This window comes from Anoplophora glabripennis, unplaced genomic scaffold (assembly GCF_000390285.2).
Source record: "Anoplophora glabripennis isolate ALB-LARVAE unplaced genomic scaffold, Agla_2.0 scaffold1123, whole genome shotgun sequence".
Taxonomy (NCBI): Eukaryota; Metazoa; Arthropoda; class Insecta; order Coleoptera; family Cerambycidae; genus Anoplophora; species Anoplophora glabripennis.
Genome location: NW_019417204.1, coordinates 3420 through 28352, shown reverse-complemented (window position 1 = coordinate 28352; position 24933 = coordinate 3420). Strand labels below are relative to the sequence as shown.

At 32.2% G+C, this 24933-nt stretch overlaps 1 protein-coding gene across 2 annotated transcripts in view; it reads left to right on the top strand.

Moving 5' to 3' along the window:
* LOC108914771 overlaps positions 1-22940 on the top strand; it is a 30349-nt gene extending 7409 nt beyond the window's left edge. The window contains exons 2-4 of one of the 2 annotated variants that reach the window (XM_018720651.2): positions 6145-6352; positions 22078-22399; positions 22485-22940. In XM_018720651.2, the coding sequence (XP_018576167.1) occupies positions 6145-6352; positions 22078-22399; positions 22485-22805 (851 nt within the window). In that variant the 3' untranslated portion in view covers positions 22806-22940. The remainder of the gene's footprint in view (positions 1-6144; positions 6353-22077; positions 22400-22484) is intronic. The other variant, XM_018720652.2, reaches the window with a different exon arrangement.
* Positions 22941-24933: the final 1993 nt, after the last annotated feature.

Here is a 24933-nt window from a genome sequence, read left to right as displayed (position 1 = left end):
ATGTTAAGAAACTCAAAGAAATTGAGAGCTCATAACCGCTATAAAAATGTTTATGTTTCATCGGATCGCACAAAAAGACAAATTGAGCACTTCAAAGCCGTCAAGCAAGAACTAGAAACTCGTACTAATTCTGGAGAGGCTAATTGTCGGATTAAGTACATTAATGGAGTGCCAAGAGTAATTTCTTTAAACTAAAAAAGCCCAACAGGTCCAGTAACAACAATGAATCCATTTCTGTTTATTACCAGAATGTTAGAGGACTCAACAGTAAAATAAATGAATTTTATCCAAGTGTAAGTGAATGTGAATACAACATAGTGGCTCTTAGTGAGACGTGGTTGAAGCCGGATTTTAACTCATATGAACTGTTTCCGTCCAATTATGATGTTTATCGAAGTGATAGAAAACTGGAGCGTCTAAACTTAACAACTGGTGGTGGTGTCTTATTGGCCATTGATGCTTCAATAAAATCTTCCATTATTGACACTTCTCAGTATGGTGAACTATTTCCGGAAATTGATTTTATAGTGTGCAAGTGTTCTGTCTCATTCAAAACATTTCACGTAGCTCTTGTTTACATACCGCCATCACTCTCTTATGATAAGTTCGAAAATTTTTTTGAGGTACTTGAAGGTTGGGAGGTATCTCACTCCTCTCATGTAGTGTTTATAGGAGACTTCAATTGTCCCAATTTTGTACATGTTAATCTTGATGACGGAAAAACTCGCACACTTAATCATTGGTTGGCTTTGTTAGATATGCAGCAGTTTAATTCTATTCTTAATAACGATAGTAAGATGTTAGACCTAGTGGTGAGTAATTTTAATTGTACTGTAGATCGAGATTATGTAACATTAGTACCTGAGGATGCACACCATCCTTCTTTGTCTATTAAACTAAATGGTATCTACATTAAACATTGCAATTTCGAAATAAACGGTGGCAATAAGGCATATAATTTCAAAAGGGCTGATTTTCTCTCGCTATATAATGATTTTTTAGAATGCAATTGGGATTTCCTAGAAAATCTAACCGAAACTAATAGGGCAGTTGAAAGTTTTTATGCCAAATTCTATGAGATCCTTGATAAGCATGTTCCACTGTACAAAAATTTTAGTCACAAATATCCATCTTGGTATACAACCGAAACCATTAAACTTATAAAAGATAAAGCTAAATTGCATATGAAATTCAAAAAAACAGGCAATGTTGTGTACTATCAAGAATTCAGTAGAATAAGGGCGTTAGTAAAAAATAAAATTAAAGATGCGTATATGCTATATTTGCAAAATGTTCAAGTCCAGTTAAAACATGAACCCAAATATTTTTGGGCATTTCTAAATGACAAGAACAAAAAATCAAGAATACCAGGTCGAATGACCTACGAAAATGAGTTAATCGATGATCCCTTGTTAATAGTAAAGGCCTTTAGTAGATTCTTCAAAAGTGTTTATTCTCTCCCTGACCCCAATGGTGGTAACTTAAATTTTCGAACTAATATTAATAACGTAATTCAAATTAATTGTGAGCCGATAACCGAGAACGAGATTTTGGAGGCGGGAAAAAAGTTGAAAAATAAAATGACTGCAGGACCAGATAAAATTCCATCTTTTCTTTTGAAAGATTGCTTAAGAGTGCTGACTAGTGCCTTGCAAATCATTTTTAATTTAATTTTGAAAACATCAGTTTTCCCTGATGCCTGGAAAATTGCGAAAATTTGCCCGGTGCATAAATCTCAGGATCGTGCCTCGGTTAGCAATTATAGGCCAATATCCATCTTAAACAATGTTGCAAAAGTCTTGGAGAGTGTACTTTACAACCGCTTATATACGGCAGTAAGTAACAAAATATCTATTCGCCAACATGGATTTATGAATTACAGATCAACTACGAGTAACCTTGCAGTTTTTAGTCAGTTTTTGTGTGAAACTTTGGATAATCGAGGGCAAGCGGATGCAGTGTACACGGATTTTTCTAAGGCTTTTGACAGGATTGATCACAATATACTTCTTTGCAAACTTTCAAGCTTAGGATTCAATAACACTTATTTAACCCTGCTAAATTCATATTTACACAATCGTCAACAATATGTATATTACAACGGGTTCTGCTCAGATACTTACTGTTCAACAAGTGGAGTCCCACAGGGATCAAACTTGGGTCCCTTGCTTTTTTTGTTATTTGTAAATGACATAAGTGATACATTAAACTGTAATGTCTTAATGTTTGCTGATGACTTGAAGCTATACTCATCTATTTCTTGTTTTGAAGATTGTTTAGCATTACAGGAACAGATCAACATTTTAGAAAATTGGTGTGAGGAAAACAAGCTTTATTTAAATCCCACTAAATGTAAGATTTTATCGTTCAGCCGCAAATCCAGTAACATTGAGTATCCCTATCGTATTGATGGCACAGTTCTTGAACGGTGCGAAACTGTTAAAGACTTAGGGGTTTATTTCGACATTGGGCTTACTTTTAATAGTCACATCAACACGATTGTCAATTCAGCATTTCGTACTCTTGGATTTATTATCAGAAATTGCAGAAATTTTCAAGATATATTAGCTCTTAAATGTTTATATTTTAGTCTAGTCCGAACGAAGTTAGAGTATGCAAGCATCATATGGAATCCTATTTATATTCACTATTCTCTAATTATTGAAAGAATTCAAAAGTCATTCTTGAAATTTTTAAGTTTTAAAATAAACGGAATATATCCCCCGAGAGGATGCAATTATCCAGAATTGTTGCTCACATTTAATTTCGTTTCCTTGGAGAAACGTAGGAATCTAGCCTCTGTTTTATTCTTGTACAAACTTTTACACAGTAAAATTGACTGCCCTGAGTTATTATCCTACGTAAATATTTTAGTTCCTAGAATTTCCTCAAGATATCATGACACTTTTTTTTGCAAAAGAGCTAAAACGAATTTATTATTAAAGGCGCCAATTAATGTGATGTGTAGCAATGCCAATAGGGTCTCTGATATGTGTGATATATTCTGTTGTAGTATTTCTCAATTGAAAGCTGTATGTCTTACGATTTTATAATGTAGTGCTTAAACATGTACATATTATTTAATTTAATTTTATAAAATTTTAAGTCTTATTTTATGTTTATTGATTTTTTTTATTTTTTTTTTGGCTGTTTTTATTCTGTATCTGGATTTTATCTGTGCTTAATGTTTACTGATTTTTCTATTGTTTTGAATATTTTGTATTTGAAAATAATGTTTTATCTGTACAAATTATCACTAGACATTTTGTTTTGTTACAATTGCTCTGTAAATGGATAACTCTGTTGGGCAATAAATGCTATTATTATTATTATTATTATTATTATTATTATTATTATAATAATACATACAGGGCTGGAAAATCCACATGGTCCATCTGCCTTTACATGAGAGCGACAAAGTAAAGTAAAGAAATCCGTGCAATAGACAAGGATTGCTATAGTGAAGACGTTTCATAATCTGAATTGTCACGGCCCGTTTCGGGTTAGAAGTGGGAGTGACTATTCATATTATGAAACGTCTTCAATGTAACCATCCTTGTCTATCGCACGGATTTCTATGACTTACTTTATCGCTCTCACGTAATGGCCGATGTACCATGGGGACTTTCCGAACCTGTATACGATGATTGAGTGGACGGCCCGTTGATGGTTTTCACATTTCAAAAAAGGCGATTCCAATCGTATGGATATGAGTCATTCTGGACACCCCTATTCAATTCGATGAAAACCAATTGAATCTACTCCTTTACAAAAATTCAAGACAACAAGCGAATGTGCGAATGGGATGCGATACAAAACAGTAGTAAATCACTTACATTCAATGGGAAGAATTCAAAGACTTGGGTTCCATATGTTTTGAACGAAAACAATAAGAATCAATGCTTTACAATTGCTGTTGGTTTGCTCTGTCGACCAACAGGTGGTCAGAAGGAACATTTTCTTCATAGTATTGTCACTGGTGTTGTCTGTACATGAACTTTAGTCAGCGGAAAGAATGGTTAAGCCCCAAAAACCAGAACCTCAATCTCGAAGGACAATATTATGCCTTGGATGGGATTGGAAAGGGATTCTTTATTACAAATTCTTAGCAAACAATTAACGTCCATTCAGGAGTTGAATTGGGAAGTTTTACACTCGACTTACTCACCTGATCTCGTGCCTTCTGATTTTCACCTCTTCTGCTCTTTGTCAAACTCTTTACGTGATGTTTCTTTTAACAATGATAATGAGTTAAGATCTTAGTTGATGAGTTTTTCAAGTAAAAATTGGAGGATTTCTACAGAAGAGGCATCGAGAAACTTGTTGAACATTGGGAGGAGATCATTAATGATGGAGAATACATCACTGATTAGCCTATTGATAATAGTAGAGTTAAAAATAAAATATCTTAAATCTGAAACAAAAGGTGTTTTTTTTTTAATGTGGACCCCACACTCCCCATCGGTGAGATTTGGTAAGATATGGTGGGACTCCCCTCCCTCACATGAGATTTACCTTATAATTTATAAATAATTAAATTTATTTGATATATTCATGTATTTTACTACATACCACTAAATACCTAAGCATTAATACTGATGAGATAAGAGGAGAAAATAATACTACGTTTAAGGTGCATTAAAACGAATTATTTAAATTTAGAATCCCAGGCATGGAAAATATTTAATCTGTCTGGAATAGATTTTTTTTTTAATATAAAATGTTATCTGTAACAATAATGTATATTCTTTGAATTAAAAATTTGACATGAGATTTTCAATGACCCCCATTTCCTTTAAATGAGATTTGATGAGATTTTGACAGACCCCTCCCCCCATTTTGAGTTCACATAATTAATGGACACCCCTTTACTTATCCCACAAACCAATGTATATTTATTATTTTTTTTTGTTTATTTGCTATTACTTTTGTACAATAGGATCCCAATTATCCATGTGCGGATTGTCCGGGGTGTGGATTATCCGTATTATGTCTAGGAATTTGTGGTGACGCGTTATTTTGTGTTTTTGTTTAGTAAAGACCCTATAACATTATGTGTTGCGGCTAACACTTCTAATCTGAAGAAGTTGCAAATATTCTATTAACCTATTCTGAGTAAGTCGACATTTTAAATTTACCTAAAATACGTCAGACAAAGAAAAACAGAAAAAGTTAAACATGGACCAAAATGATTGATTGTTTAAAAAGTATAGCTAGATTTTGTGCTCTGTTTTTTTTTGTAAAAAAAATGTTTTATTTATCCGTGTTTTTCAATTACGCGTGCCTCTCTCGGTCCCGTACATCACGGATAATCGAGGTTCTACTGTATATCAATTTTGTTTAACAGTTTTTTTTAAACTATAGTTTTGTAAAGCGAACAGAGAGTGCTGTTCATTAATTCTTATGCAATTTATTCCAAAATACAAGAAACAAATGGATTTTTTTCTTAATTGTGTTTTAACAAAGTTCCAGGACCGATACACTAGTGATTTTAAGACTTTCTTGGCCTGTGCCATTATTTAAGGTGCCATGATTTTTCGGCTTATTATACCGTGGCCTGAGTACCTGGTCACCATCAGTTATAAACTTATTATAGACTTTCTTAGCCTTGGCTAGGAATCTTTGATCTGTTGTTGTTTTTGGACAGATCTGCTATAAAAATCTTTAGGCCCGCTCTGATATTGATTTTGCTTCTTGTTTTTGGTTCTAAAACCGCTACCGACAGAACTGCTTCTCAGACAATGGTGGTCCTTTGAAACATTCCTTAGTGGCCTCTGTATCTGATCCCATCTAATGCTTCCAAATATCATTCGCTATCAGTATCTTCAATGGTGGCTCTGTAATTACTTCGCCACAACTAAGGCCATTTGAGCGGAGTTGCCAACTAAATTGACAAAAAATCCCCTGTGCTCTCATTGAAATTTAGCTAAGCTTTTTCAGTCATGTAAATGGTGAGAACCAGGTATAGGCCTTGACGCATTACCGGAAGAACCATTATACCTTTATATAAACTATCCTTCTTGAACTGAGGGATAGTTGCACATAATTAACTAGCTGTTTTAACCTGTCAAAAATACTGTTTTTAATTTGTGTTAAAATAAGAAATATTTTCAACAATACTGATGACAGCATTTTCTATTTTAGTTCTTCCTAATCCAGTATCTCACTGTGATTCATTCTCATCATCACAAATATCTTCAGATGGTTCGTTAGGTAGAATGAAAACCAAGTTCCACTTGCGGGATTTATTTATAGCACCTTCATTTGACGAGTTAGATGCTGTTGCTGTTGATGGCAAAGGAGAACCTAGGAAGTTAACAGGAAAGCAGTTAGAATATATCAGGGAAAGGGGGTATGCCTCTTTATTTTTTTAATACCTTACTTAAAAAAACCAACAAAAGTCTTGTGTAACTTTCAGTTTATGTAGAGAAAATATAGATGTAACGAATTTCAAATTTAATAGAACGCAAAGATATAATGTACAGATATGGTGTGCTTGCTACCACTTAGCCTTTCCACAGGCATTTCCTTAGAAACTAAATGATGCTTTATATCAGTACTAGCCATAAACAGAGTACAGTATAAAGCTCATTTAGCATAAAGTTTTTTTATCTTCATCATTATAAGACATTTTTAGTTATATATTTATACCACCCAGCGGTGCTCTGGTAATCTTTATTTTTCTCAGAAACAACTATCAACAATTGTCAGAATATTAATAGTTGACAATTTTTCTAAAATTCACAACTTGATAAAAAATGGATGGAATTAAAGAAGTGTACTCGAAGAACTTCACAACATCGACGGACATCTTGAGCCATCCTGTAAAAATATTTGTGACTTGTCATATAAATTTGTTACCTTTTGAAAAATATCTTTAGATATGTCCATTTTGGAGAAAAAAATTCTAATAAACTTTCCTTAACCCAATCTGATATCGAATATCAAAGGTGAGAATTTTAGGTAAGTCATTTTCAACTGTTAATAAAGAGTGTTGCAAAAGAAACACAGGATTTCATATGAGGAAAAAAAGATGTTATTAATTAAAAAGTTGGCAAAGTTTTTACAAGTTTTTAAAGCAATTGCCATTAAATATCGGACAGATGTCCTCCGTTAATCATGTGGCATATGCGGTTGAATTTTGTTGATAACTCTCCGAATTTCTGTCTTTAAGTCAGGAATGTTATTCATTTGAGGAGAATAAGGTTTCGACTTTACAAATCCCCAAAAGAAAAAATTGCGTGGCGTAACATTGCATGATCTTAGTGGCCAAGTCACTTCACTGTTACGTGAGATGAGTTTTCCAGTAAATTTCTGCCATAACTAGTGTATTATTTCACGTGCCACACAAAGTTCAATAGCATCTCTCATTATGGTTCTCCATTGACAGTCACTGCCAACCTCATTTTCAAAAAAGAATGGATCAATCACCCCAGCAGCGTAAAATCCAGACCACAGTGTCACTCTTTGGGTATACAGCGGTCATACTTGCGCGAGCTGAGGATTGTCTCTGCCCCAAATTTGACAGTTTTGCTTGTTCACATACCCAGATGATTTTCTTAGCAAAATCACCATCTACTTGTTGATTCTCCAATATCCAAACAATGAATGCATGGTACATTAAATGGTCGTCTGGTTTTAATTGTTAGGTTAGCTGAACCTTGAATGGATGCAGATGCAGATCTTTTGTTAAAATCCGCTACATTGTGCTTTTTGAAATGTTTAATTGAAGTGACCAACAGCGCACTGAGGTTACGGGAATTTCTGCCACAATATCACTCACCGTAGCAATATTTTTGGCTCAATGGTTAGTATGAGGTCGGCTTATTTTTTTTATCGTCTGCAACCTAACCTGTTTACGGGGCGTTCTTTCTACCAAAAATTCCACGTAATTAGCACACAGTTTCAGCGACATACTCTCTATACTTGTAACGAATTTTCACAATCTTCACTCGTTCATCGTCCGTCATATACCACTCCATTTTGTCTAACCGTGATGTATTTACTACAACGTGATCCTGCACAATGCTGCCAACTCTTCGGGATGAAAATGGCGCACAATTCAAATCCTGCGTTACTTTTGAGACACCGTTTATCTTGAAAACTGTTGATACTATAAAAAACACGTAATATTATGGGAAGCAAATTCGAAAAATTTTGTCGCACATCATCCGCAGATGATGTGCAACAAAATTTTTATGTATGAAAATAGAACAAATATTTTTTTGCTGATTAGTACTCATTTAAAATATATATATGTACATAGTATGTACGAAAATGCCAATGGAAATATTAAATGGTTAAAGTGGGTATAACATTTATTTTCTTAAGTGGATGATACTCTAACCAAAGGTTAACTTAAAACATCAAAATTCAATAAGAACTAATAGAACACTTGACTTACAAAGAGTCAAATAATTAGCATTTCACCATTTAGATTTACATTAAAATCCCTTAAAATTATGGGTGACCTATAGAAAAAGTGTTATTTAGTATTTTTTAAAATATAATCATTTTACAACAAAATAAATATTAAATATTATGTTCTTAATAAGGCCTTATTTATATAATTTCTATAATATTCAAAATAATATATTTTTGTATAATCTGATTTTTTGTTGGTTTATTTAAATGTCATTTATTTTGGAATGTTCTTAATTTTTCTGAATTATAAAATAATAAATTGATATATATGAAGCAAGTAATATACATTGAGAAAATGGTTAAATAAAATCGAAATAAATGATCTCTTATTGCCACACTTGTAAAATTTTATAAATGAATTATTGTTTTGTAAAGCTTGCACAAGGATAAATTTGGAAAACCAAAAAGGTTGAACCTGGAACAACTCGAAAGTATTAAATTATATGGGTATGTTAGATTGTATTGTGCATCATTTATCACAGTCTACTTTTCTGTCGCTTTCTATTTGATTTTTTTTTTCATTAATTCAATAATGACTGGTTTGGCTCCTTACTGCCATTTAATCTTTTTTTTTTCTTTGCTTCAGTGAATTTTTATGGTTGTGTTTGTTTTAATTTTCATAATTGTTTGATAAATAAAATAGTTTAAATTTAAAAAATATGCTAATTAACAGTGGCAGTTGAAGAAAATTAAAGTAGCCATTTCTATGCTCGCATAGGGAATTTTCATGATGAAACATTTTAAAAAATTTGGTAAATAAAGCTTCCCCTTAGATATGCCAAAAAGTATTCGCAATTTGTCATTTAAAAAGTTTGCATAAAGTAGATTTAAATTCATTTTTTTAATGATGGAGCATTGGTAGCACGGTACTCTACTCTGACGCGAAGTTTGAGCACGATCTATCAAGTAGTTTATTTACCGATGTTAATTTTGTTAGTCCACCTAAAGTGTGTTCTGCGTATTTTACTACGGATGATATTATTGAACAAAAAGTTTGCCTAAAATTCAGTTTTATTGAAAATTCAAGCATACGAATGGAATAAAGCATTCAGACATGGTCAGGAAGTGGTTGATGATTTGTCACATTCTGGTCGTCCTTCAATGTCTTCAACTGAAAAAAATATCGACGAACTGAAAGAAATGGTGCTTGCAATCCGTCCTTATAGTTTGAAAGAGCTGGCATATGAATTAAAACATATCTCACGAATCAGTTTACATTACTTTAATTTAAGTTTTGAGTATGAAAGCAGCATAGCTGGTTCCAAAAGAGCTGAATTTTCTTCAAAAAGTGCATCATAAAATGTTGGTGAAGAGTCAGACCCTACATTCATGCAGCGCATCAAAAGTGTGAACAGACATTGATTTACGCGTTCTAATAAGTTGAAACCAAAAAAATTACATCAGTCAATAAAAAATCAGTCACGTTGAGAGAGAATATCTGCCGCAAAAGACCAGGTTGATGAAAGGACAATTCTTGGATTTTGCACCATGATAGTGCGCCATCACACAAAACGATAATAATTGTGAGTGGATTTTTGACCAAAAACTCAACGAATGTCATCGAACAGCCACCGTATTTGCCAAATATGGCTCCTGATGACTTTTTTTTCCCTTATCTAAATTACCACTTAGTGAACACGTTAAAGTCCATACTGGAATATGCGTTTAAAAAATGCTTTGACGACAGGGTTGTTTGTTGGAAAAAGTGTATTGCTTCAAATGGAGCCTATTTTGAAGGAGACAATATAAATTTTTATGATTAATTGAATATATTGTTTTATTGACAAATGCACAATATTCAGTATGTCTACAGACAGAAAAGAGAGAAAACTTTCTTACCTGTTACTATATGAGAAAAGATCATTCTTGTTAAAAAAAAATGTATTTGTTGAAATGTAAAAAATGTTGTTTTTAGTGAGGCAATATACTGGGTGGTTCAAAGTGAGTGGCCTATTAGAACCTACCTACCTTTCAGAACTTACTTCGATTTAAATTTTGAAAATTGGCACACTAGATTTTTTGGGTGTGCTCTTTTCAAATCTAATAATTTTGTTCCTGTAACATTTCCGGTTATACCGGAAGTTGACTTCAACTTTGTTATTTTAAATGGAAATGATATTAAGAATTCTTTTTCTTCACTCAAACTGAATTATTAAATTTGATTTCTCTTCTTTTAACAATACATATTTGTACCAGTAATTTTAATTATTATTACTGAATAAGAGCATAAGCACTGTTTATTTATATCGAATTTCTGTTCAAATTGAAGTGTTAACGGGGGAATATAATAATTGGAAATTTAAAGTCAAAGATATTTTATTATACGTATTTAAAAAATATTCATAGTTACAATTTTCCAAATAGCTTTTATAATGCTTTTATGTATTTCTCCATTTATTTTCTTCATATCATAAGCTCGATCAGTTAAAATTACTGCAAGCTCTTCTGCTGGTTGTAAGTTTGGGTAGGTTTCATTAAATCTTCTACACGTTCTGTTAATGTTCCTATCACATTGCTCATAAATAACAAATAAATTCATAATAACTTCATGTTTTCCATTTTGTTTTAAACTGGTACAATAACAATTTCTTCTTGACAAATAATGGTAGACAGTTCTGTTTTGACATTTGTTTTGAAATCGCACTAAAATTTTCACAGCTCGCAGTTAAGTATGAATACATAATAATATTAATCTATTTCAATAAAGTACCCAAATGATTTCAAGTAGGTAATAAAAACTAGAAGAGATAAGTATAGGGAACCATAATATGGATGGAAAGAGAATAAAATGGTACATCCAAATTTGAAAAAATGTATGGGGTGTTCCATTACAAAAAATCAAGTTTAGATGGTTTCCAGTGGACCAAAGTCGGTATTGAATTATCACTGCATAAGATTAAGTAACTCTGATGGTTATGCAGCTTAGGTAATTAGTCCTGCTCCTGCAATCATTGTTGCTTTATTTGTCTAACTGAAGAATGCGTATGCCTTTAAAGTAGGTTCTGATTTTTAGTTTTTTTTCTTAAAAAGCTAAATATCTCAAAAATGGGTAATTTTAGGAATCGGGAAACTTGATGAGTGATCTTAAAATGAGGCTTACAATCCAAAAATGTAAAAATATACAGTGTTCTATTTAAAATAACAAAGTTGACGTCAACTTCCGGTATAACACAAGAACAAAATTATTAGATTTAAAAAAGAGCACATCCAAAAATCCTAGTGTGCCAATTTTCAAAATTTAAATCAAAGTAGGTTCTGAAATCTTCTCACTTTGTGCTACACGGTATATAGGATGTGTTCTACATTAGAAACAAACAGTAGTTGATTTTTTGCTTTAAAACTCAAAATACACTCAGTTAAGAAACACATGGAAAACCAATCATTTACCAACATTTAATTTTTATTATAGGATGTCTACATATTGTCTTAACTATAGATGTGAATGACTAAATATACAGGCTGTTACAAATTTGCTTCTCACTAAAGGGATCTCGGAAACGGTAAGAGGTACGAAGTAGCTGAAATGGGGGCAAAGTTGCATAAGGGATCAACATTATACTTCTAAAAAATCAAGGCTAACATGATTAGTTTTCGAAATATTTGAAAAAAAAAACGAAATTTTGGAAATCCGTTTTTGTTTCATTTCAGCCTTGTGATTTTGAACAAAGAACACTTTCTCATGGCAACTTTTTGCCCTCTATCGAATGGCTTAATCAATTTTTATATGTAACTTTTCGTCTCTCCAGGACCATCATCAACTTCATTTTTTTTAAATATGACCCTGGAAATTTTATTATATTTTTTGCAAGCCTTCATGAGCCCCAATACTGTTCTGAACTCAGTCTGAACCAGATTCAGACATTTTGTCTCGAAAAATTCATCTTCAATGTATTCGTTCCAAATTTATTTAATTTTTTTTTAGATTTCTATATTTCTTGAAATAGCGTACACTCTAAGTATACGTGTAAGTGTCGTTAGACCTTATGAAATCCACCTAATTATTTAAACTATTACCATCAGATGTTACAATAAAACCTTATTATAGTTTATAAATACCATGCTCATAGGTATTTCTAGGTTTCTCGAGTGCTCAAAATTCAAACAAATTTCAATATAATTTTTTTTTCAGGATATTCTTACAAATAACGGGTGGGGCAAAAGTCCCGCTACCATTTTGATTGCGCGCCATCTTGGTTATGTGACGTTTAGCTCAGTTTAGCTTTAACCATTGTGTTGTGTAGACGTCCAAATTTTATAATGGATAAATATACGCCACAAGAACAAGCAGATATAGTGACAATATTTATTGAAAAATAATCGTTCCATTATTGCCACTCAGCGGAAATTGCGTCAAAAATATCCTAATCGTCCAGTGCCTCACAAAACCACAATTTACAGTTTACATGCGAATTTTCGACAGTACGGTATGACAGCAGACAGACTTCGTTCTGGAAGACAACGGACGTCTCGTAACGCTGAAAATGTGGCTCTGGTGCGCGATAGTTTTCCCAGTTACACATTTCTGCATGCAGTTTAAAGCGAATTTTGAAAACTGATTTGAAAATGTTCCCGTACAAAATTCAATTAGTCCAAAAATTGCTACCGAGAGATCCTGATCAACGAGTTGAGTACAGTAATGCAATCCTAAAGCTGTCTGGTGAAATTAAAGATTTTTCGTCTAAATTGATAATGAGCGATGAAGCCCATTTTCTTCTCAGTGGCCACGTCAATAAATAGAACAGTCGGTTTTGGGGAACACATAATCCTCAAGTAATTCATGAAACATTGCATCCACTAAAAACAACTGTATGGTGTGGTATTCATTCTGGAAACATCATTGGTCCCTATTTTTTTGAAAATGACCAAGGTGTTGGAGTTACTGTTACTGCTGAACGGTACCAAGACATGATTCAAAATTTTCTTGTGCCCGAAATGGAAGAGCAAGGACTAGAGGACATGTGGTTTTAGCAAGATGGGGCCACAGCACACACAGCCCGTTCAACAATTCAATTATTGAATGACGTTTTTCCACAAAGACTAATTTCGCGAAATGGCAATTTAGCAGGGTCAGCCAGATCTCCGGATTTAACAGCACCAGGCTCTTTCTTATGGGGTTTTTTAAAATCAAAAGTTTATGTGAATAAGCCCCAAACGATTCAACATCTTAAAGACAATATTTGTCACAAAATTGAAGAAATTCAGCCTGAGATGTTGCAGGATGTCATGAAAAATGCCTTAAAAAGAGCCGAAAGTTGCATAGCGAATCGCGGTTACCATTTAGCCGATATAATTTTCCAATCATAACGAAAAAAAAAATGTAAAAGCCAAATAAACTTTTTATGAAAACCAAACTTACTTATCTTATCTTTGAACAAAGTTATAGGCAATCAAAATGGTAGCGGGACTTTTGCCCCACCTGTTACATCTGACATGCTCTTTCACAGTTGTGGATACAGGTATAATAAATTCCAATCATATTACGCTTATTTTAATTTTCAACATTTGCCAAAATGGAAACGTTTTTGAACATTTTTTACTGTAATTTTAAGTATAATATTCATTTGGAGTTTTGGTTGTTCATATGCATTTTTAAGAATTAATTCATCATAATGAAATTAAAATTATAATAATGTTTTAATTTTGACTCAACTTATCAAATTATGTATGACCAGGTGATGGAGATTAAAACTCTAATAATGTTTTATAGTAACTTGTGATGGTAATAGTTTAAATAACTAGGTGGTTTTCACAGTGTCTAACGACACTTAGAGTGTACGATAATTCAATAAACAGAAATCTAAATAAAAAATTTAGATACATTTGGAACGAATATATTGAAAATTATTTTTTCAGGACAAAATGTCTGAATCTGGTTCGGGCTGAGGCAGTACAGTATCGGGAGTAATGAAGGTTTGCAAAAAAACGTTACATATAAAAGTTGCCATGAGAAAGTGTTTTTCTTTTTTTCAATATCACCTCAAATAAGGCTGAAAAGAAACAAAAACGGCTTTCCAAAATTTCAGTTTTTTTCAAATATTTCAACAACTAGTCTTGATTTTTTAAAGGTATAATGTTGGTCCCCTGATTATGCAACTTTACTCCCATTTAAGCTACTTCGTATCTCATACTGTTTCCGAGATCCCTGTAGTGAGAAGTGAATATATACATGATGTCCCGTTCATGTTTCAAAAAAACTTGTGTGCCTGTTCCTCATGGGAAAATATTAGGGGTAGTTTATGTAAAGCTTTTTTCTTAGACGCCCTGTTTTCAAGATACAGTGTGCTGAAGTTGTTACTTTCAAAATGGTTTTCTTTAATTATCTTCAAAGCGGCTAAAGATAAAAATGTCAAAATTTGTACACGAGTAAACATCAACTGTGCATTAAGAATAATGTGTAAATGGTTTCTCTCTGAAAAGCAGTGTCACCGATACAGGTAATTGGAGGGGTACAATTGAAAAAAAAATATGTTAAAAATCAAAATTTGTTACATTTCTAAACGGTTCTGTAAATCATACTACAAAAGAAAGGTATACTTGTCAAAATTCGGTAGCATGTACCATTTTCCAGAAAAATGAAATTGCATAGAAGCAAATGGAGGACAATTTCAGCATCTACTGTAGTATATATATATATATACAAAAGTTTCAAGATGGCCGACGGGCAGGAGATGTGCTTCGTGAATACATCATGTAAAAGGTGTAAATCTAAGTTAGTTAATGGTATTAAATGCAGAAACTGTGATAACAGTTTTCATTTAAGTTGTGCTAAATTGTGGTCGGGTGTGCAGTTTGTTAAAGACGGATTAATTTGCTGTAATACTAATAACAACGATAATTTGTTGACGACTGATATGGATTCTAACGCTAACCAAATAATTTAATGTTTATGCCTAATTTATTATTACTTAATGCTCAGAGCTTAAATACGGACACGATTAATAATTTAGAAATAGATTTCTATAATGGTAGTATAAGTATTTTGTGTTTCACTGAAACTCATTTATATAATGATTGTGTTGATTATACGTATATTGCTGGATTTTACTTAGCTAGTTTTTATTGTAGGACTAGCAGGGAAAAAGGCGGTGTAGCTATTTGGTGTAGAAATGATTTGAGAGTAAAAAATATTGACCTGAATGTTTATTGCGAAGATCAGCATTTTGAAATATGTCTGAAAATATGTGACAAAACCACTTTAATATTAACATGTTACAGATCTCCTTCTAGAAATCTAGATATATTTATTGAAAAAATAGTTGCAGTACTTAATTATTTAGTCAAGCCAAATATGGATATTATCTTGAATGGTGATATAAACTTGGATTGTTCATTTTTGTCTAGAAATTTGAAAGACTGATATGCTATGTAATTTACTTCTAGCTTATAACTTGATTCCTATAGTTAAATGGCCGACCAGGGTTACTTCCTCCACTGCAACTATAATAGACCAAATTAATATTCACCAATATAACAGATGATGGTACCGTATCTGTTGTTGATAATGAAATATCTGATCACAGAACTATTCTTTTTGAGTTTTTTAACAGTGATAAAAATTCACACAAATGTAATGCTAGTATTAGAAGAAGTTACAGTAATGAAAATGTTTTAAATTTTAATAACGATTTAAAAAATGAAAATTGGGCAGAGGTTTATATGCAGACAAGCATGGATCGGGCTTATGATTGTTTCTTTAATACATTTTCATATTATTTTAATGTGCATTTTCCACTAAAGAAATTTTTTAAAAATAATTGTCATAAGGGGTGGGTTTCGGATGAAGTTAAGTTCTCCAGTTGTAAATTGAGAGACCTAAATGTATTGAGAAAGGCATATCCCGAATTGAGGAATAAATACATTATGGCTCATAAGGAACATAAAATATTAGTAAATAAAACAAAATTAGATTATAATAGACATAAAATTAGTAATTCCGATAATCCTACTAAAGTTGCATGGGATATTGTATCGCATTTAACGAATAAACCTAGAAAAAGTCAAAATATTAGTTTATTTGATAACTCTGAAATTAATGAAGATCCACTTTTTGTAGCAACAACTTTTAACAATTTTTTTGTAGCAGCACCGCACGATGTGATTAGTAAAATTCCACAGGCAGTAAATTCGCAAAAAGATGTATTTCAAAGGAATATAAAAACTGTTCAAGATAGTCTATTTCTAATACCTTATGTCAGTGATGAACTGTTATATATATATATTAAAAAATAAAAGATCATCAGGCTCAGATGATATTCCAATATTTATAGTAAAAAATGCACTATCTTTCATTATAAAACCTCTTATTTTTCTGGTCAATTTATCATTTGAGACCGGCATATTTCCAGCTAATTTAAAAACGGGAAAAGTTGTACCTGTACATGAAAAACATGATGTACATTGTGTGGACAATTACCGACCTGTCACACTAACCTCAGGGTTCTCAAAAATTTTGGAATATTGCTATTTACATCGTGTTATGGCGTTTCTTGATAAGAATCATATTAATTCTGATAAACAGCATGGGTTTTTGGTAGGAAAGTCTACATCCACTGCAATGGAGAACTTTTATGAAAAAGTGTTGCAGTATATTGAGGCAGGTGAATGCCCTGTTGGGGTATTTTGTGATCTCAGCAGGGCCTTTGACTGTGTCAATCATGAATTATTGCTAGTAAAATTGTCATCCTATGGTATTCATAGTTTGGATTTATATTGGGTTACATCTTTTATGACAAATAGAAAACAGTTTGTCAATGTAACACATTGCAAAGACGGGATTGTTAATAAAATTAACTTGAGATGTGTCTTCCTTAATTTAGGAGTCCCTCAAGGATCTATACTGGGTCCGGTACTATTTTTGCTTTATATAAACGATCTAGATAAAATAATTACTGATGCTTATTTGACAATGTATGCTGATGATACATCTCTTTTAATTTCTCATAAAATTGACGGGTCGTTGCAGACCAAATGTAACAATATACTGGATGACATAGCAAAATGGTATGCGGTAAATTCTCTTTATTTTAATATTACTAAAACCCACTTTATAAGATTTCATAATTGGCAAAGAACGTATTTGGATTTGAATGTTAATATTTATGATACCTCTATTTCTAGTTGTAAGAGCGCACAATTCCTAGGGTTGAAGGTAGATGAGTGTTTAAATTGGAAAGAACACTGCAATAATTTAATATCTAAATTGCACTCATTTTGTTATCTTTTTAGAAATTTGAAAGGTGTGTTACCTACGGAGACGATCATAAGTTTGCACCATGCACAAGCGAGTTGTAGGCTAAGGTATGGAATTATATTCTGGGGAAGTTCTGTATCAGCTAAAAATGTATTCTTGGCTTAAAAACGTATTTTGAGGTACATGGCGGGTGTATCCAGCAAGTATTCCTGTAGAAACATTTTTAGACGATATAGAATATTAACACTAGTTTATATATCTTTGAGTTATGTATTTTTGTTTTTAATAATAAGAATAATGTTTACAAAGTGGGTGCTCTGCATACATATGACACTAGACAGAGGAATACATTTTATGTACCTCATTGTATTTATAATATTTCTGTGAAGTCCCCATCTGTATTTGGGCTCAAAGTATTTAATCATTTACCTGAGGAAATACAAAAAATAGATAATTTACTTAAATTTAAGTCTAGGTTAAAACGTTACTTAGTGGATAAATGTGTGTATGAGATCGAACATTTTTTAATGCAAACTTTGTTACTGTACACTTACTGACTATTCCTACACTTTGTTTTATGGAAAATAAATATTATTGTTTTTATTATTAGTATTTCGAGTTTTGCTCATTTATTTAATTATGCAACTGTTTTGTTCTGTATGTCTATGAGTCTGTTTCCTAAATATTTTTCTGTTCTTAGATATCACTTTTTTAAGCATTCATGTCCATCAATTCAGTCCATTCAACAATTGTTTATTTTAGTAGTGTAGCAGTTTACAAAATCTAAAATTAGTTATTAGTAGGTAGTTAATTACCATAATTTCTTTATTTTGATTTACATTTTTAAATGTTACTTTACAACAAGCTGAAACTTAAAATAAATTTTATTTGTTTTTTAGTTAATAAAATGTTTTACAATTTACTTAACTGTTTCATGTGATACGTAAGAAATTAAAATTATAGTCTTAAATGCAAATACTGTTGGTAGCTAAATGTCTTCAGTCATTCAATGGTAAAGTCCTCTTTCAATTTAATATTTTGTTAATGTACATGTGCCGCCTTATGTGAGCAAAAAAAATGCAACTTCATTTTTCTCGAAAATGGTATATGCTACAGAATTCCGATAAGTATACCTTTTTTGTAGTATGCTTTAGAGTTTACAAAACCGTTTAGAAATGTAACAAATTTTGACCTTTAACATATTTTTTTTCGATTGCACCCTTTCAGTTACCTGTATCGGCGACACTGCTTTTCAGAAAGAAACCATTTGCACATTATTCTTAACGCACAGTCAATGTTTACTCGTGTACAAATTTTGACATTTTTATCTTTAGCCGATTTAAAGATAATTAAGGAAAACCATTTGGAAAGTAACAACTTCAACACACCGTATCTCGAAAACAGGGTGTTTACCTTAACTTTTTTATGCTTTGACTATTTTGACTGAAAAGTATGAAATTATTAAGTAGTAATAATCAACTAATAAAAATAGTTCCAAAGGATTTATTTCTGTAGCGTAAACTACAAAATGATCGTTTAACCAATTTATCACATTATGGGTAAAGTGAGGCGGGGCCCCATCTTGTTGGTAGTGTAACCTTCTGCATTCAGACAAACAGGTAACTGAATTGGTCCAAGTAACTGGTCTCCTAAAATTCCTGTCCATACATTTATTGTAAATCTATTTTTAAAATTTGTGCACCATATTGTCTGTGGTTTTCGTCTGACCAGAAATGGGCATTATGAGTATCTGCTAGCTCTATATTCGTAAAATGTTGCATTTTCGACTGATAACAATTCATAAAAAGTAAATAACTGAACTGTCAATGCAAATGTCTCCAAACGCATTTTTGTTAATCAAAATATGCAACGATAAAAAGTATTGACAATTTCGATTTGCACATGTAACATTATTTTTAAACGGATCTTACACAAGAATGGAACATTCTAACCAATATGGATCAAGAGTACTTTTTTTTACTAAAAAAACTCTGAAATTTCATACTTTTCAACCAAAAGTCAAAAAAGTCAAGGCATAAAAAGTTACGGTAAATTTTACCCCCCTCCCCCCAGTGTTGGAATGTATGTGATGAAAATTTGTAAATTTCGTTTTAGTAGCAGACTGAGCACGTAAGAGTTAAGCTAGTTATTAAATTTCATTATCTCAACTGGTTTCAGAGTTATTTAGAAAAAAAACATCATCAGAGTGGCCCCTTTAAGTGACTGTAACTTCCTTAGGAAGAATTTTTGGACCCACGTTTATATAAAGAAAAAGTTATCTTTTTCGACATATAACACCCTGTAGAAATATTGCCCCCTAATTTCGGGACATGAAAGAGGGCCCAGTAGGATTATCTCAAAAAGTTAGTCAGAATTGAAATCTGAAAATTTGTATACAGGGGTTTATCAAAAGGATCTATTCAATGAAAATGTGTCAATTTCCTAGCACTTCCAGTTATACCTGAAGTCATCATCAGCTCTGTTATTTCAAATGTAACACTGTATATTTATGCATTTTTTAATTCTACGGCAAATTATAGACTATTTTCATATAAGGTAATATGGGTCAAAATGTGACAGTTTTCAAGTTATTATGTTTCGAAAGAAATTGAGGGATGAAAGTGATTTTTGAAAATAGAATAACTACGACATTTTTCTTTATTTATTAATGAAATTTGGCATGGATAATAAGCAATGGAATTCAACCGGTTCATGTCAAATTTGCAAAAATTTATACTGAGACGGTGTTTAAAAACGTGTGGACAATATTGTGTTGTCCACAAATTTGTTGAATTTACTCAAAAATTTCAAATAATACACCCTGTATATTATTACATTGATGGATGCAGAATTAAATTTACTTTAAATGATACTATAGTTCCCTATACTCAAAGTTAACAGTTCTTGTGTAAATTAGAAATTATTGATTTCAACACAGAAAAATCTACGAGTATAGTGGGTCTATTTAAAGCATTGCCCTTTTCAATTTAATATACTGAATTATTGTTTCTGACGAAGGTATAACAATAATAAAAATTACAGTTTATTAATCAGACCCTTTATTATTCAATTCTTTAGTGCATCAAATCCACCCTACATTTTTGAAATATTTGAGTCCAACTTAAATATACATATTTAGTTGCATTAGAAATTTCAAGCGGTCAAAAGTGGTTATTTTGAAAACTATTATGGGCCGCACAGACTTAGTTCCATTTGTGCAAACAGAACCGTACGGATCAAATCGCACAAACCAAGAATGGCAACGTATTTAACCAAAATAGGTTTTGCAGGAAAGTGAAACCGAACAGTTTTTTTCTCCAAACACTACGTGCCTTGCACGTTCATGCAGATTCGTACGGCCCAATTCGTGCGAGTTGAACGAAGTCTGTGGGGCGGCCCTTAATTCTTAGTGCTTTTAATAAGGTATAACTTTTTTATGTAAAAAATTTAGGGGGATTAATTGTTTTAATAGTCGAATCGATACACTAAACTACAAAAAAATTGTGCCATGTGCTTCTTCAAATATATGTATGTGTGTGTATGTATGTATGTCGGAGGGTGGTGGAATTGTTTTTCCACCGCGGCACTTAGACCTTGTCCCTTGTACACCCTCCTTCATTACTCGAGCACCTTTCTTCAAACCATCCTATTTACTACATGGGTGGCTTGGTGGCAAAGTCTCGTACAGTTTATGTATGATAACATGGTCTTGAGTTACAGAGATTTTCTTTGCTCTGTTCTCATTACCATTTATCGGGGACCACACGCATGCGGCAAATGTTGGGCGACCTAGGTCTTTCATAGGCTGCCACAGCCACGTCCCCGAGCCTGCCTTAGGTCACCCATCCAAATTCCAGCTTGAGTCCGTGATGCTGCCACAGCCACGTCCCCGAGCCTGCCTTAGGTCACCCATCCAAATTCCAGCCTGCGCCCGTGATGCTTGCCTCGGCAGATCGAAATCCGCCGGCCAAGACACCCAGCTAGGCGGTCCCCTTTCTTCAAATATATATATTTCTTTGAACTGAAACACCCTATGTCTCGGAAACACTTGAATTTTCAACATATATGACGAAAGTAAATTTATTTTCATGTGTTTTATTTGTTCTTGCCGTTATCGAGATACATATACATATATTTAAAAATATTCAGAAGTCATTAACAATTTCTACATTTTTTTTATAATAGTTAATTTTGACATATAAGAAAAATTAATGCTTTTTAGCACATCATTTCGCATTTATTTTTTAAGCAGTCAAAATTTTCACAGCTAATTAAAAAAATTTCTATATGAAGATTACAACATAAAGTATTATACAGTATTATTTTTGTTTACTTTATTTCTTCTTAGCTTTGAATGTAAACTACTGGAAATTTAATTGTAGTATTTTGTGTAAAAAATCTGTGCAAGTTTTACTGTAAAGTCTTACAAAGTGACCTCAATTATAATATTTTTAAATTTACAGTGAATTTGAAGTAGAGTCGTTAAATTTTCCTGGCCAACAACATCGATGGAAGCTTTCCCAACTTTTACAGAAAGGAACAGAGAATAGCCATGATTCCTTGTTAAATGATTTAGCTCTAGCACTACGTTTTATAGTTGTGACAGCTAAGGGAAGACTTATTTCTCACTTCTTCAGCATTTCACAGGCAGTTAAAGCTTTACTTTTAGGATTCTTACGTATTTTAGATGTTTTAATTGGTATCCCAAGTCTACAAACCCATAATTTAGAAGCTAAAATTCGCGAAGAAAGGAACAAATATTTAGTGGCTGAATTAGTGTGTAGGGTAAGTTAATCTTTATATATATATATATTTTTTATTATATTTAGTTTTTCTAGTATAAGGAATACTGTAATTAATGCCATTTCAGCCCGAAAATGAAGATTCTTTAGAATTATTATGTTCATACATTCGTAAGCAATTGCGACGAGCAGCTATGGAAAAATTTGAGGTAGCAAGAGAATGTTCACAACCCCCTGTAGCCCTTCCGTATAGATTTTTAACACCATCTGGTTCAGAATTAGATTTAAGATTATGGGACAGAGGTTTAATGAGAAAAGCTTTACCTGTGCTCATATCTATATTAGAAAGAGAGACAAGGGGATGGTTTTTACATTTTCGTGAAAGACTGATTGCAGAACTTCGAGCTCAGAAAATGCCCGATGATGATATACAAAAGGTCAGTGGATAATATTAATTTTATAATTAATATGTATTCTATTCAAGTATGCTTAAAAATAAATTTGCATTTGCTGTTAAAGCAGTTACATTAGCCTTAAATTGTTTTAGATTTAAATTTTAAAGGCCATTTGAACAAAGCGTTTAAATTCATATTTTATAGCCTTAATGTGCAAAAATTGACAACCTGGACAAATAATTTTCTAACAGAGAAAATAATAAAATAGTAATTTTTTATTTATTATAAATATTAATAAAATGGTTTTTTATTAATATTAGAAATAACTCCAGACAATAATTTCTTTAGAATACGATGATAATATTGAAACAACAACTATATGTATGTATGTATGTATGTATGTATGTATGTATGTCGGAGGGGTGGTGGAATTGTCTTCTACCACGGCACTTAGGCCTTATTAGGCCCCTTGTACACCCTCCTTCATTACTCGAGTACTTTTCTTCAACAACAACTTTATTTCTATACCTATATCTCTTAGGGATACTTCTACTTTTATAACCATCACGTATTTTGAAGGAGATTATTTACCGCAAACAACAATATACTGTATATACTGTATATTAAGTATTAGCCATTATTTTATATTTATAGACTTTTAGTTTTCAAATTCAATTATTTTTGTTCAAAAAATGTATAAAAATATGTTTTTGGCAGTACTTGTATTTTCATATCGTATGTCAAAAACTCTTGTGTTATAAAGAAATAACTTTTTATTACATAAACTTTTATTTCCCATAATTGTTGGTATTTTCTGTACTGATTAATAAATATTTTAAATGAGAAGTTTAACAGATTAAAAATCACTTTTAAAATATTCATATCAAAGGAGAAAATTAAAAATTTATTTTTATTTAGTCTAAACTATTAAATTCAGCATAATGCAAATTTGGTCAGTGATAATATATGCGTACAGTTTGTTTTTGATGTTGTAAGTGAGACTTCATTATGCCCAGAATGCCAGGGACGGACTATGCCCAATGGTTAACAACCCAGAATTTTTGCATAGATGACGACCGCAATCTGCCTGTATCAAAAATAAGTTTCCTGAAGAATTTGCCAACAATAATACTCTCTTGATTCAAGTCGGTAAAATTAACAGTTTAGGAAATATTTGAGATTTTATGTTACGGTGCACATCGAGCGGCGCCTCCACCATTTTTTGTTTTTAATTTTTAATTGGACAATTACTATGTTAGAACCATACAAATTTTTAAAATAAGAACCTAGAAAATCTTTCTGTCTGCTAGTGTAATTTTCACTAATAAAATTTGACAAACATACTTTATACATAACATAAAATAGAAAAACGAAACAAGAATAAGATAAAATAAGTTAAGTTATTCAACACCAAATATTGATGTTCATTCAGACGTTTCTCAAAAATGTTAAATTATTAAATAGATCCATACGTTTTTGAGGAACGTTTGAATGGACATCGATATTTGGAGTTTTTGCAAAATAATTTGCAGTCACTATTAGACGATGTTCTATTAGACAGACACCCGTTCAAGCACGATGGGGCTCATCCCCATGTCAATATTGAACAACGAAATTAATTATCCATTGTCTTTAATTATAAATGGATTAAGAGAGGAGGCCCAATTTTATGGCTACCATGTTCTCCAGACTTTAACCCGATGGACTTCTTGTGGGGAAAAGTTAAGTGTACTCAATCCCAGTACAGACAGGATGAACTGCTACAAAGAATTAATTTCTATTGTGATAATACATACCCCCATACATAATAGACATACCCCAGAAATGCTTTTTCGTGTACAAACAAATATCATTTGTAGACTTAGGAAGCATGTCAATTAAAAATGTAAACAAAATATGGTGGAGGCGCCGCTCAATGTGCACTGTGACATAAAATCACAAATATTTCCTAAACTGTTAATTTTATGTATTTAATTTATGTTTGTGTATTATCGTTGGAAAATTCTTCAGGGAACTTATTTTTGATACAGGCAGATCGAGATCTATGCAAAAATCCTGGGTTGTTAACCATTGGCCATAGTCCATCTCTGGCATTCTGGGCATAAAGAAGTTTCACTTACAACATCAAAAACAAGCTGCATGTATGCGTTATCGATCTCCAAATTTGCATCACTCGTTTTTA